This window comes from Saccopteryx bilineata, chromosome 9 (genome assembly GCF_036850765.1).
Source record: "Saccopteryx bilineata isolate mSacBil1 chromosome 9, mSacBil1_pri_phased_curated, whole genome shotgun sequence".
NCBI lineage: Eukaryota > Metazoa > Chordata > Mammalia > Chiroptera > Emballonuridae > Saccopteryx > Saccopteryx bilineata.
Window position 1 is genome coordinate 40389662 of NC_089498.1, and position 15258 is coordinate 40404919.

At 49.3% G+C, this 15258-nt stretch overlaps 1 protein-coding gene across 1 annotated transcript in view; it reads right to left on the bottom strand.

Moving 5' to 3' along the window:
• Positions 1 to 15258, bottom strand: part of JPH3 (junctophilin 3) — a 102399-nt gene that overhangs the window by 68586 nt on the left and 18555 nt on the right. Inside the window, exon 2 of the mRNA XM_066243523.1 lies at positions 746 to 1523. Within this exon, the coding sequence (XP_066099620.1) occupies positions 746 to 1523 (778 nt within the window). The remainder of the gene's footprint in view (positions 1 to 745; positions 1524 to 15258) is intronic.

Below are 15258 nucleotides of genomic sequence, written 5' to 3' on the forward strand. Positions count from 1 at the left end.
GTTCCTGCTGCTCACAGCTGTCCACAGCCTCACCTGGACTAGATCCAGGCTTACACACTTACCTCAGCAGCTCCTGGGGCACAGTCCCTGGGCATCCCTCTTCTAGTTTCGCAGCCCCCCAGCCCTGCACCAACTCCACAGATACTTCAAGCTCCAACATGGCGCCCTCCCACATCAACTCCATACCTACTGCTTAGGCTCCAGCAGCCCTGCTGATCCTAAATGCAGTAAGTCCCGCACCCCATTCAGAACAGCTGCTAGCCCACAGAACCAAGTTTTGCCAGGCACCTTCAGCTAACCTGTCCAGTAGGTGTTGTCTCCCAGGGCCAGTGACAATCTGGGCTGAAAGCCAGGTGGCCAGGGCAGCACCCACCCTCCTCCTGTGTCCTGGGAGTGTGGCCACGGTGGCACTGCACCTTTCTCTCGGCCGGCACCGGAACCATCCTATGCATCTCATCAACAGAATGACCCACCTTCTTTATCCATCATTTTACATTAAACACCAGCATACAAAACAGACAAAAGAGATACTGCTATATTTGAGGAGGTGTTTTAGGACCCAGAACCTCTCAGATTAACCATCTCACCTCTGAGAACCTCTGAGCAACCTCTCAGGGTTTCAAGGTAAATAGTCTGAGAAATGCCAGTGGAGGCATCCAACTGGGCAGCTTGATTGACCAGACCAGGCCCAGCTGGGAACTCAGAACCACCCTGCTTGCCCCATGCTACCTCCTCGCCCTCCTACCTGGAGGCTGCAATCTCCGCCTTCTGCTTGGCAATGGTGGCAGCCCGCTCAGCCGCCTCCACAGCCCGATCCACCTTCTCGCGGATCTTGCTGGCGCGCAGCGGGATGAGGTTCTTGCGCTTGCCGCTCACGAGAATGTTCTGCTTGTACTTGCCCTCCTCCTTGGTGCCGTCGGGGAACGTCAGGCAGCCGTAGCCATGCCGCCGGTTGCTGGCCCACTCGCCCTCGTACTTGAGCCCGTCGGAGCGCTGGCTCACCCCGAAGCCCGCCCGCTTGTCGTTCTTCCACTCGCCCACGTAGGTCTCGGTGGTAGTGGCGTCAATGTCGTCCTCAATGACCGACAGCTCGGCCTCGCCCTCGCCCAGGCTGATGGTGGAATGGATGTCGCTGGCGGTGGAGCTGACGGTGCTCATGCCGGCCTCGCTGCGGAACGAGCTCTGCTTGCTGCGCTGGCTGGCCAGGCTGCTCTTGGACTCCGACTTGCGCAGCTTCAGCCCGCTCAGCAGCGAGCGCCGGAACAGCCCCTTCTTCTTGCTCTTGAGGATCTCGGAATCGCTGTGGGCCATGAGCACGAAGCCCCCTCGGGACACAGCCGGGGAGCCGGCCACTGCCGGGGAGGCGTCGGGGTGCAGCGCTGTGCCGTTGGTGTGCTCACTGCGCAGAGAGTTGATGGATGTCCTCAGGGGTGAGCGGATGACCGCCGCCATGCCATAAGGGACACTCTGCCGCACACCGTAGCCTTGGCGCATGCCACCGACCCACTGGCCCTGGTAGGTCCCTGTGGAAAAAAGGAGAAAGGGTGAACTTCCAAGACAGTGAGGGAGGAGGGACACCTTACACGGGGGACAGAGCCTCCATGGTCCTTTCTGACTTGGGACAACTTGGTAAGGTTCACAGGGGGGCAGACAGACTGTGGTGCATTTCTATGATTTATATCACCAATGGTCGTTTGTAAAGACACTTCCATCCTGCTTGCCACGGTTGCATTTTGTTCTCTTCCTTGGAAGTCAGAAAGGGGGAAGGGAGGCCTAAGACCCTGTGATGTACAGTTAGGAGCACAGAGTCAAGAGTAAACTGAAGAGCTCACCCTGCACGTGGGCAGAAGGCCACCCAGAAAAGGCCAGGGAAGGCTGTAGTGAAGAAGAAAGAGCACATCCTGGGTAAGTGGCAGCTATAGGGATACAGATCTAGACTACAAACTGAGTACTGAAGAGGCCACTTTTGGAGGCATCCAAAAAGAGTTTGGAAGAGCGCTCGGTAGGGACACCTTTAACTGCACAGGGACCTTAAGGCACTGAAATTGGCAGACATGATTTCCCCAAAAGAATTAAAAGCAGGAACTTGAAGAGATATTTGTCACACTCCTAGCAGCACTGTTCATAAGAGTCAACAGGTGGAAACAACCCAAGTGTCCACTGACGCATGAATGAATTAAAGCGAGATCTATCCATACCATGGGATATTGCTCAGCCCCAAAAAGGAAAAAATTCTGGCACATGATAAAACATGCGCAAACCTTGAGGACATTACACTGAGTGAAATAAGCCAGTCACAAAAGGGCTAAAACTATATGATTACATTTATGTGAGGTATTTAGAATAGTGAAATTCATAAAGACAGAAAATAGAATGGTAATTGCCAGGGGCAAAAGGGAGGGAGCCTGACCAGGCGGTGGCACAGTGGATAGAGCGTCAGACTGGGATGCGGAAGACCCAGGTTCGAGACCCCAAGGTCGCCAGCTTGAGCGCGGGCTCATCTGGTTTGAGCAAAAGCTCACCAGCTTGAGCCCAAGGTCGCTGGCTCAAGCAAGGGGTTACTCAGTCTGCTGACGGCCCACGGTCAAGGCACATATGAGAAAGCAATCAATGAACAACTCAGGTGTTGCAATGCGCAACAAAAAACTAATGATTGGTGCTTCTCATCTCTTCGTTCCTGTCTGTCTGTCCCTGTCTATCCCTCTCTCTGACTCTCTCTCTCTCTGTCTCTGTAAAAAAATAAAAATAAAAATAAAAATAAAGGGAGAGAGAAATATGGAGTTGTTTAATGAAAATAGTTTTTTTTTGTTGTGTTTTTTTATTACATGAGAGGCACAGGGGAGGGAGCAGAGACAGACTCCCACATGTGCACTGACTGGGATCCACCCAACAAGGACCCTACCGGGCAATGCTCTGCCCATCTGGGGCCACTGCTCTGTTGCTCAGCAGCCAAGCTATTTTAGAGCCTGAGGCAAAGCCTCAGAGCCATCCATCCTCAGCTCCCAGGGCCAACTTGATCAAATGAAGCCATCGCTGCCAGAGAGAGAGAGAGAGACAGAGACGAAACAGAGAAAGAGAGAGAGAGAAGGGGGAGGGGTGGAAAAGCAGACGATTGCTTCTGTGTGCCCTGACCAGGAATCATACCCAGAATGCCACACACTAGGTCAACCAGGGCCAACATTTTACCACTGAGCCAACCAGCCAAGGCCAGAATTTCTGTTTGAGGTGATGGAAAAGTTTTGAAAATAGAGGTGATGGCCCTGGCCGGTTGGCTCAGCGGTACAGCGTCGGCCTAGCGTGCGGAGGACCCGGGTTCGATTCCCAGCCAGGGCACACAGGAGAAGCGCCCATTTGCTTCTCCACCCCTCCGCCGCGCTTTCCCTCTCTGTCTCTCTCTTCCCCTCCCGCAGCCAAGGCTCCATTGGAGCAAAGATGGCCCGGGCGCTGGGGATGGCTCTGTGGCCTCTGCCTCAGGCGCTAGAGTGGCTCTGGTCGCAACATGGCGACGCCCAGGATGGGCAGAGCATCGCCCCCTGGTGGGCAGAGCGTCGCCCCCGGTGGGCATGCCGGGTGTATCCCGGTCGGGCGCATGCGGGAGTCTGTCTGACTGTCTCTCCCTGTTTCCAGCTTCAGAAAAATGAAAAAAAAAAATAATAATAATAAAAAAAAAGAAAATAGAGGTGATGAGTGCATAATGTTATGAATGTAATTAATGCCAATGAACTGTGCTTTTAAAAGCAATTAAAATGAGCCCTGGCTGGGTAGTTCAGCTGGTTGGAACACTGTCCCAATGTGCCAGTGTTGTGGGTTCCATCCCCAGTCAGGGTACATACAAGAATCAACCATTGCATGCATGAGTGGGTGGAACAACAAATCAATGTTTTTTTTCCTCTCTCTCCCATTCCCTTCCTCTCTCTCTAAAATCAATCAATAAATAAAAAATTTAAAATGTGATTAAAATGGCATACATTGTGAATGTAATGTCATTGAACTATGCTCTTAAAAGTGATTAAAATAGCATATTTTGTTATCTATATTTTACCATAATTTTAAAAATCAGCAAAACTGGGCTTATATTCTTGCTCTACATTTGGCTGTGTGACTTTCGGCAGGTTTCTGGACCTCTCTGACCCTCAGTTTCCTCATCTATAATAGAAGGAGTCTAACATTCTTCAGACTATATGTCATTGTGAGAATTAAGTGACCTTCATCATGGTGCCATACATTAAGTAAACCTCAATCTACTTTTGTCCTATGTGTTATTAGAGTTATTACCAGGTCTCAGCAAGGGCCCAATGAGGGTACACTCCACCTAAGGGCTTTGGGTGAGAATTCGGGGGGTCTATCCCATCACTCTCCCAATTCACTGTAGCGGAGGCTGCAAACCAGAGGCTCAAAGGCTACAAATTAGAGGCACAGAGGCTAAAATTGCCAATACACAGATTTTATTTGCCCCACACTGCATTTTTATAAAAAAACTGGAATTGACAACATTTCAAAATCTAGAGCTTTCACGTAAAAGTTCATATATCTTGTTTCTCCTACAAAGTACCAGCTCTGGCAAGCTTGGGTCTTTGGGTCCTTATTTTCAGATAGCAAGATGGACCGGGACGCACCAGGAGTAGCCTCCTCTAGGCACACCTAGTGGTGGGATTCAAATAATTTAACAACCAGTTCTCTGCCCTAATGACTGTTTTAAGTATAAAAAAAGATATACTGAAGGGTAGTTTATTTTTCCATGCATTTAATACTTAAATAAGAACAATAAAAGATGTATACAAAACTGAATTGTTATGAGCTTTAAAATATTAATAAAAAATATTAAATAATACCTGACAAAAAATAATAAAACTGTCATTTAAGAGATTTCCATATTGCTTCTTGATTGGCATCCTCATTTGCCATTTTTTTCACCTATGGGTGGAATGAGTATTACTATAGGTGCTTAGAATACACTGTTGTGCAGATGAACATTAAAAAACAGTAAGAAGCCTGACCAGATGGTGGTGTAGTGGATAGAGCATTGGACTGGGATGCAGAGGACCCAAGTTTGAATCCCCAAGGTCACCAGCTTTATCCGGTTTGAGCATGGGCTCACCAGCTTGAGCATGGAGTTGCTGGCTTGATCATGGGATCATAGACATGACCCCATGGTCAGTGGCTTGAGCCCAAAAGTCGCTGTCTTGAGGCCCAAGGTCGCTAGCTTAAGCAAGGGGTCACTCGGTTTGCTGTAGCTCCCAGGTCAAAGCACATATAAGAAAGCAATCAATGAACAACTGAGGTGCCACTACAAAGAATTAATATTTCTCATCTCTCTCCCTTCCTCCCTATCTCTCTCTGTCATTGCTAAAAAACAACAACAAAAAAAAAAACTGTGAGGAATGTAAATTTGTGATTTTCACATTGGGCGGCTTCCCAGGCACCCCCTTAGAGAGAACCTTGATTACAAGTGCCATTTTAACAACCAGTTCGCTGAAAGCAACAAAACATTAGGTGTCAGTTCTGCTGAACCTCTGTGAACCAGCTGAATCTCACCAGTGAGCACACCCCATCCAGTTTGCCTCACTCCCCACTCTTCCCTACTGTCTTCCCCCAGCCCACCTCCAGGACTCCTCCCTAGTGTCTTTCCCCACCCCACCCCCAGACCATCTCCTTTATTTATGAGTCCTGCACTGGAGACAAAATCCAAACTAGGCGCCAGGTAGTTCAGTTGTTTAGAGTGTCGATCCTATAAGTCAAGGTTGTAGGTTCCATCCCTGGTCAGGGCACATGCAAGAATCAACCTATGGATGTATAAATAAGTGGAAAAACAAATCAGTGTTTCTCTCTCTCTCTCAAATCAATTTTTAAAAATTCAAATGCATGGTCCCAAATGATCTGTCACTGATTTGTCACCACTCCACACTGCCATCACCCCATGTCAGAACTGGTCCTGAGCACTCATGGGCTTTTCTGTCTCTAAGACCTCATCTACACAGCCTGTCCTTACTCAAAATCCCCACCCCTACCATTCAAATCATACCCAACCAGCCCAGCTTGCACCCCCTTCTCACTAACAGCTCGGTGGAACACTCCAGCCCACAGTGCTCCCCACTCAGCACCCACAGCATCGAGGTCTGTGTCCGACACTCCATAGTGCCTGCTAAGTCCTTCCCCGTTTACTGAATGAATCTTCTCTGCTCCCCAGAGGGGGGCCTTGTGTACTAGACATCTCGTTTTCCACAGGACATGAGCCCAGCCCTTGCAAGAGGATGTGCAAACAGGCCGCGACTGGCCTGGGCCTGGGGACAAAGAAGCTGAGAGTACTCTGCTCCAACAGAAAGCAGCTGTCCATTGAAAAAGTGACCTACAAACCAGGTGTTTTCTAGGAACAGAGCTTGAGATCACATCGTTGTGCACGTGATTTGTTGGGGGAGGGGGCACAGGAGGAAAGAAGGGCAGGGAGGAGCCAAAGGAGGCGGTCTCAGCCGGACACCTGCCTCAGCTTGATGGCATGGGTAGCTAAATGGAATCCATCCCACCCTGAGGCGAGAGGTTGGGGCCAAAGCTGGACTCCAAAGCTGGGGTTGGAGGGTACAGGGTGAGGCAGCTAAGGCAGAGAGTGGGCCCACTGCCAACAACACTGGAAGCCAGCCCTGACTCGGGGGAAATGCTGAGCACCCTCTTCCCTCCTCCCACCCCTACCCCAACCAAGGGCTCTCCTGCCTCGGCCGGAGCGGCCCGTGCTGGGCAGCAGGCACTGCTCCCCAAGGAGGCTGTGCACCTGCACGCCCACAGCACCCACTGCACACAACCCCAGAATCAGCCAACCCGGCTGCAAGCAGAGGACAGTCATGGAGGGACAGGCAAAGGCAGTGGCCGATTCTGGGCCACGCTGGGTCAGGGCTCCCAGGCTTGCCTCAGTCCGGGGTTATGAGGAGGATCCTGGGATTGGGCTCTGAGCCCTGGGGGCTTCTCTCCTGCCTGGGCATGTGGTGGCCTCTGGGAAGCTGGTCCCTTAACAAGGCCAGACTGCTGCCTGGGCAGTGGCCACCCTGCAGCTCGCTCAAGCTGGCAACAGGCTGCCACTGTAAGGCCTCTCACCTCCAAAGCTCCCGCCTGGCTTACTATCCCTTCTACTTGTGAGCCGGGGCGGGGCTGCCAGATAACACACAGAATGCCCAGTTCGATCTGAGTTTCACATGAACAACAAATAATTTTTTAGGGGACATTGCACAGGATGTACTTACACTGGCGAAGATCAGACTGGTGATCTGAAGTTCAGATGTAACTGGGCATCCGATGTTTTTGCTGCATATGGCCACCCTAGCTGGGACCTCCCAAGATGGCACCCTGGGTCTTGCAGAGGCAGGGGTGCTGAGATGGCAACTCCCCCAAACTGAAGATCCCCCTACAAAGTAAGGAGACTAACCACCCTGCCCCCAGCACCTCTGCTATCCCTCAGAGGGGATAAGGGTGGAACAAAAGTAAAGAGTGAAGGCATAGTGGACAAAGAAAACAGGTTCTATCCATACAATGGGGTATTATCCTGCCTTAAAAAGGAAGAACTCCTGACATGTGCTGTAGCACAGATGGACCTTGAGGACGTTCTATATGATTCCACTCACAGGAGGCCCCTAGAGGAGTCAGACTCAGAGAGGAAATAGAAGGGTTGGTGCTGGGAACTGGGGGAGGGGGGTGGGGAGTTAGTGCTTCGTGGAGACAGAGCTTCAGTTTGGGAAGATGGGAAAGTTCTGGCGAAGGGTGGTGATGATTGCACCACACGGCGAGTATGCCTAATGCCGCTGAACTGGACACTTACATAGATTTTGTTACACATACATTGCCACAATTTAAAAAAAGAAGGGAAAGCGCTCACAGGAGCTTCAGGCATACCTGGTGCAGGCTGTGCGGTGAAGGGGCTCATGGAGGAGCTGGGAGCAGGTGTGGAGACCCAGCTCCACACGTTCTGAGGTGGTGACCTTGGGAAAGTGCTTGAATTTCTCTGTGCCTCACTTTCCTCAACTGTAAATGGTAAAGGTGGCCATGCGGATAAAATGAGGCAATTGATGTAAAGTGCTGCTGGTCCTTAGCAGTCAGTTAACAATTACTAGTCATTATCATCAAAAGCTTAAGGAGTAAATAGCCCCTCAGTTAGTTATCAGTCAACCATACGGGCTGGATATCATCATCACTGTCCTCCAGACGTGGACACAACAGGGTATCTAATGAAAGACCAGGCAAACATCAGCTTGTTCTGAGTGACAGAGAGGGTGGAGCAAGGGGTTCAGGCTGTCCCTCTCACTCCCTGAGCTCCCATGTCATGTCACCCTGTCCTTCTATGAGCCGCCCAACCATGTCTTTGAAGAGCTGAGTGACCAGGACAAACTACAGCCTCTGTGAGCCTCAGTTTCCATATCAGTGAAATGAAGGCAACCGCTCAGCAACTTATTCCTGAATTCTGTGACTCTGGAGATCCACTGAAAAACTGGCTAACAGTGGGGAGGGTCAAAATGTGTGCACAGGGCATGCCCTGGGCCCAGACAAGGGTGACGAGCAAGGAGAAAGGACCCGTATATCACTTCATGTCCTGAACAGGCAAATCCAGAGACAGAAAGCAGATTAGTGGTTGCTGGGGCTGGGGGGAGGGATAGGAGTGACTGATAAGGGGGGGGTCCTTTTGGGTTGATAAAAATGGTTTAGAACTAGATAGAAGCAGTATCTGCACAACACTATCAATGTGTTAGATGCCACTAAATTGTTCACTTTAAACTGGCTAGTTTTATACCCCTGGCTGGTTGGCTCAGTGGTAGAGCATCAGCCCAGCGTGTGGATGTCCCAGGTTCGATTCCTGGTCAGGGCACACACAGAAGTGACCATCTGCTTCCCCACTCCTCCCCCTCTCACTTCTCTCTCTCTCTCTCTCTCTCTCTCTCTCTCTCTCTTCTCCCCCTCCTACAGCCATGGCTCGAATGGAGCTACTTGGCTCCAGGCACTGAGAATGGTTCCATGGCCTCTGCCTCAGGTACCAGGAAAAGCTCGGTTGGAGCAACGGAGCAAGGGGCCAGATGGCCAGAGCATCACCCCCTAGTGGGCTTGCTGGGTGGATCCCAGTCAGGGTGCATGCGGGAGTCTGTCTCTGCCTCCCCTCCTCTCACTGAATTATATAGATTTCATACCAATTTTTCAAAAAAGATATAATGATGGGTAGCAGAAAATGAATGAAAGCACAGTAAAAAAAAATGTTATATAATTTCAAATTCTCAAACGAGACAAAGGAGAGTTGATCAAGTTCGAGAGTAGAGCCAATGACCTGGGCTTTAAAACAAACTCCTGTGGCCAACAGGGTCTTGCTGGGGCAGTCCAGCCAGAGGTGCTGGAGCTTCGGGAGAGTGGAGCCCACAGCCTGGAGGACCTCACTTCACTTCTCAGACTTCAGTTTACTCACCTGTATAACAGAGGTGATAACTGTACCCATGAACAAGGTTCAAATTCTGTAACACACACACATGAGGCACTGGCTGAGACAGGGGCAGCTAAGCCTACCTTGCCCAGAGCGTGCAGCCTGGTTGTAGTTGCATTTTTGCTCCCAGCGGGATCTCTCATTTCCTAACTGACATCAATGAGAAAATAAATTTCAACATACAGAAACTCTCTTCCAGTGGAGGCCCGCTACGACTGCCCTGGACAGCTCAGCCACACGTCTCCACAGCAAAGGGTGGTGCAGAGCGAGACACGGAACGAGGCCAGCTCAGCCAGGGGATGGCTGCAGACGACCCGCCCAAAGGGAGGCTCCCGGGCACTGCGCCTACCTCGCTGGGCCTGCTCTCTCGTGTTATTTCTCTTTCTCTCTCCCTCAGTGAGGAAGATGGGGGTGGAGGTCCCCATCACCCAGAACATCAGCAAGCCCTAAACAGGAGATCGGAGCGGACTCAGGTGAGGAAACAAACCTACCTAAACCTCTCCCGTCAAATGCAAACTAGAATAATCCGGACAGCAGGGAACATCAGAGACAAGACCACCCATGAACAGCATCAGCCTCCCCCACCAGGCATGTTAAACCCCAAGTTTCTGACCCCGCAGGGTGGGTGCACCCAAGCATCTGCATTCCCAACAAGCTGTGTTTCAGGGACCTCACTCTGAGTTTCACTCTAGTACCTGGCATAGCACCTGGCTGTGTGGCATCGGTGTTGTTTGATTCAGAAGACATCTGGGTTCAAATATGAAAACCAGAGCCCTAGGCTGGGCACAGCCTGGTCAGCTTGACCCGCACAGCTAAGATCCGGCCTCAACCCCAGCCCCTGGCATCCTGGGTCAGCTCTTGCCAAGTTATCTGCATCTCTCGGGCCCTGTGTGTCTCACACACTCTTATTTTCCTCCTCTGCAACTTCCACCCACCAGCTGAAGTTCTGAAGCCTTAATCACAGGCCTAGAGGGCCAGCCTCATGGAAAATGCAGTCTCACTATGTGCCAGCCTCCAAAGTTGGGGCAGCATCGACCTGGACATGCCTGGCCAGATGAAACGGCCTCTGGACCCCTTGCAGCACCAGGTCCAAGGCACATGTTACACTTGGCTGCGAAAGCCCCGCGTTGACAGACATCAATGGCATTTAAAATATTCCGGGCCTTTTCTTCACCGGTAGCCCAAACACCCTTTGCCCCCGCCTTCCTATCTCATCTGTCCCAAGCCCCAGCTGGCGGGCAGAGGGGCCGTTTGACCAGCATGAGGATGCACCAAGCAATACTTCATTATTCCTTTTGCTGCACACTTTAACCAGGAAGTGGTTTTCCCAGAGTTTGTGGACACAAACCTCAGAATGCACTTTGTCCAAAGTTTAAAAGACCACCACAGCAATTTCACTGTCCAGGGGTCAACCCCAGAATCTCCAAACCAGGCAGGACACCGAAACGACCAGTGAGGAAGCTACTGCCCCCAAATCTCCCTGAAGTTAGTTTAGGCTGAAAGTCATCTGTTGTGTTTGTATGGGATTTTTTTTAAAGAAAGGAACAAAAATACACATTCCCAGGCCCCAACTCTGACCTACTGAATTAGGATGGCCCGAGATGACCAGATGACCTGTAAGTGTCACAGCTCCCAGGTGATTCTTCTTATCACGGCATCCCTGGGTGTGGGGGATGTCGAAAGGAAGATCAGGAGATGAAGCAACTAGTTAAAGGTCACCTAGCACCATGGCACAGGTGGGTGTACAATATGTTCTGGAACCTTCCTTAGTTTATACTGTATCCTGGACCTAGCTCCACCTTTTCTACATCATTAATAATGGTTGCAACTAGTGCCTCGGCCAGCTGGCTCAGTGTTAGAGCATCGGCCTGGCATGTGGATGTCCTGGGTTCGATTTCCAGTCAAGGCACACGGGAGAAGCAACAATCTGCTTCTCCAACCCTTCCCCATCTCTTTTTCCCTCTTCCCCTTCTGCAGCGATGGTTCAATTGGTTTGAGTGCATCCCAGGAGCTGAGGATAGCTCTGTGGAGCCTCGGCCTCAGGCACTAAAAATAGCTCGGTTACGAACATGGTCCCAGATGGGCAGCACATCAGCTCTAGACTGAGGTTGCCAGGTGGATCCCAGTCAGGACGCATGTGAGAGTCTCTCTCTGTCTCCTCTCCTCTCACTTGGAAAAGAAGAAGAAAAAAATGATTGCAACTAGGTCAACACATGAATGTCCCACTGTCATAAAAATTACAAGCCAACCCTGTCCTGTGGAATACTTAGATAGTTCTCATTTTCAGTAGCTAATCTTTGTATACAATGTTAAGTTATATTCTTATGACAAATTCCTAGAATGAAATTGCTTGGTCAAAAGGAGGATTTTTTAAAAGGTTTTTGACAAATTGCCCTCACAAAAGACCCTGTCACCAACACCAGAAATTATCACTTTGCCACAGGTGGTGGCACAGTGGATAGAGCGTCAGACTGGGAATGCGGAGGACCCAGGTTCAAGACCCCGAGGTCGCCAGCTTGAGCGCGGGCTCATCTGGTTTGAGCAAAGCTCACTAGCTTTGACCCAAGGTCGCCGGCTTGAGCAAGGCGTGTTACTCAGTCTGCTGTAGCCCCCCGGTCAAGGCACATATGAGAGAGCAATCAATGAACAACTAAGGAACTACAACGAAAAACTGATGATTGATGCTTCTCATCTTTCTCTGTTCCTGTCTCTCTGACTATCTGTCTCTGTAAAAAAACAAAAACAAAAAAAAACCCTTGATAATTAAAAAAAAAAAATTATCATTTTAAAAAATCTGTTTTAGCCCTAGCCAGATGGCTCAATTGAACAGAGCTTCATCCCAAAGTGCAGAGGTGTCAGTTTGATACCCAGTCAGGGCACATGTGGGAGCAGATTGATATTACTCTCTCTCTCTCCCCCGCTCTTTTCCCTTCTTCTCTCACTAAAATCATTCAATCAATCAAAATCGGTTTTAAGCTGGGCTCTGGTTATAGCTAGTGAAATTTGTTATGTGATGAACTATGTTCCCTCCCAAATCCATATGTTGGAGTCTTAACGCCTGGTACCTTAGAATGTACTCGTACTGGAGACCGGTCTTTAAAAAGATGATTAGCCTGACCTATGGTGGCGCAGTGGATGGAGCATTGACTTGGAATGCTGAGGTTGCTGGTTCGGGACCCTAAGCTTGCCTGGTCAAGGCACATACAGGAGACGATTACTATGAGTTGATGCTTCCTGCTCCTCCCTCCCACCTTTCTTTCTCTCTCTCTAAAATCAATAAACAAAAATATTTTTTAAAAAATAAAAAGATGATTAAGGTAAAATGAGGTTGTTAGGCAAGAGCACATGAAATGATGCTCAACATCACTGATCATGAGGGAAATGCAAATCAAAACCAACACTGAGGGCCCTGGACACAGGAGAAGTGCCCATTTGCTTCTCCACCCCTCCCCCTCTCCCTCTCTTTTCTCTCCGTCTCTCTCTTCCCCTCCCGCAGCCAAGGCTCCATGGGAGCAAAGTTGGCCCGGGTGCTGAGGATGGCTCCATGGCCTCCACCTCAGGCGCTAGAATGGCTCTGGTTGCAGTGGAGCAACACTGCAGATAGGCAGAGCATCGCCCCCTGGTGGGCATGCCGGGTGGATCCCAGTCGTGCCCATGCAGGAGTCTGTCTGCCGTGCCACCCCACCCCACCCCCCTTTTCACTTCGGAAAAATAAAAAATAAAAATAAAATAAACCACACTGAGTATCACTTTACACCCAATAGAATGGCTACTATCAAAAACAAACAAATAAGAAACAACAAATACTGAAGAAGATATGGAGAAATAGGAACCCTTATATACTGTTGGTGGGAATATAAAATAGTTCAACCACTGTGGAGAAGTCTGGCAGTCCTCAAGACATTAAACATAGAATTACCATATGATCAACAATCCCACTTCTGGGAATATACCCCAAAGAACTGAAAGCAGGGTCTCAAAGTGGTATTTGCACACTCATTACTCACAATAAGCCAGTAAGTACAAGCAACCCAAGTTACCACAGAAGAATAAATGGATAAAGCAACTGTGTCCATCCATACATTAGACTATTTCTCAGCCTTCAAAAGGAAGGAAACTTTGTCACACACAACACAAATGAATCTTGAGGACATTATACTAAGAAAGATAAGCCAGATGCAAAAAGACAATTACTATATGAGATACTTCCTTACAGAGAACAGGAAGATGGTGCAGGGGTTGGAGTAGGGATGGGGAGGTGTTGATTAATGGGTACAGAGCTTCAGTGTCACAAGATGGAAAGCTTTCTGGAGATAGATGGTGGTGACAGCTGCACAACATTCTGAATGAATTTAATACCAGTGAACTATACATTTAAAAATGGTTAAGATGTTAACCTTTATGTGTATTTTTTTAGCCTTGCGATTTCATTTTTAAAATGCAAAATGAGCACACACTGAGATGCTGAAAGAATTTTTTTCATTAAATTTTTAAATTTATTGTGCTATGTTATGTGTATTTGACCACAATTTTAAAAAGAGACCATTAGGGTGGACCATAATTCAATAGGACTAATGTTCTTGTAAGAAGAGGAAGTGACACCAGGGGCATGTGCACAGAGGGACAACCATGTGAAGCAGCAGTGACAGGGTGGCCATCTGCAAGCCAAGAAGGGTCACCTCAGAACAGCGGTTCTCAACCTGTGGGTCGCGACCCCAGCGGGGTCGCCTAAAGCCATCGGAAAATACATAATGCATATCAGGTATTTACATTTCGAATCATAACTGTAGCAAAATTACAGTTATGAAGTAGCCACCAAAATTATTTTTTGGTTTGGGGTCACCGCAACATGAGGAACTGTATTGCGGGGTCACAATGTTAGAAAGGTTGAGAACCACTGCCTCAGAAGAACTCAACTCTGCCTTCCCACCTCCAGGACTGTGAGATAATAAATGTCTGTTGGTTAGGACCCCCAGTCGGAGACACTCTGCTATGGCAGCCCTAGCGAACTGTTACAGGACTCTCGGGCTCTAGTCAGGTGATGGAACTATATAGGCAATAAGTAAAAGTTAGGACAAACCAGGGGAAAGGATGAAGACTCATGTTGCTAAGAACATATAAGCAATATATTTTAAAAGAGAGCCTTCTTCACTCCTATAGGACACAGGAAGAAAAATTTCTGGAAAAATAGAACCAGAAAATCATGCCTGGAGTAAGAGGAGGGGGACCAGGCAGACATGGGGGTGGGGTGATACATGGACCAGACACAGGATCATTAGAAGGAAGTCCTCATTTTGAACAGAGACCCTGCTTGCTTTCCCAGGCCGATTTAGCTGGAATCACTACACCAGGGCAGGAGAGAATTCCTCTAGAGAGACTGAATCGGGCCAGCAGTGAATGAGCCACACATAGACCTTCCAATCAGCTTTTTGGTATCTTACTTTAATAAATGAATAGCCAAGGCCCTGGCTAGTTGGCTCAGTGCTAGGGCATCTGCCCGGCGTGTGAAAGGCCTGGGTTTGATTCCAAGTCAGGGTACATAGGAGAAGTAACCATCTGTTTCTCCATCCCTCCCCCTTCTCTTTCTCTCTCCCCTCCTCCTGCAGCCATGGCTTGAATGAGCAAGTTGGCCCTGAGCACTGAGGATGGCTCCATGTCCTTGCCTTAGGCGCTAAAATAGCTTCATCACTGAGCAACAGAGCAGTGGCCTCAGATGGGCAGAACATCAGCCCCAGATGGGAGTTGCCGGGTGGATCCCTTTTGGGGTGCATGCAGGTGTCTGTCTTTCTGCCTCCCTGCCTCTCACTTGATAAAAA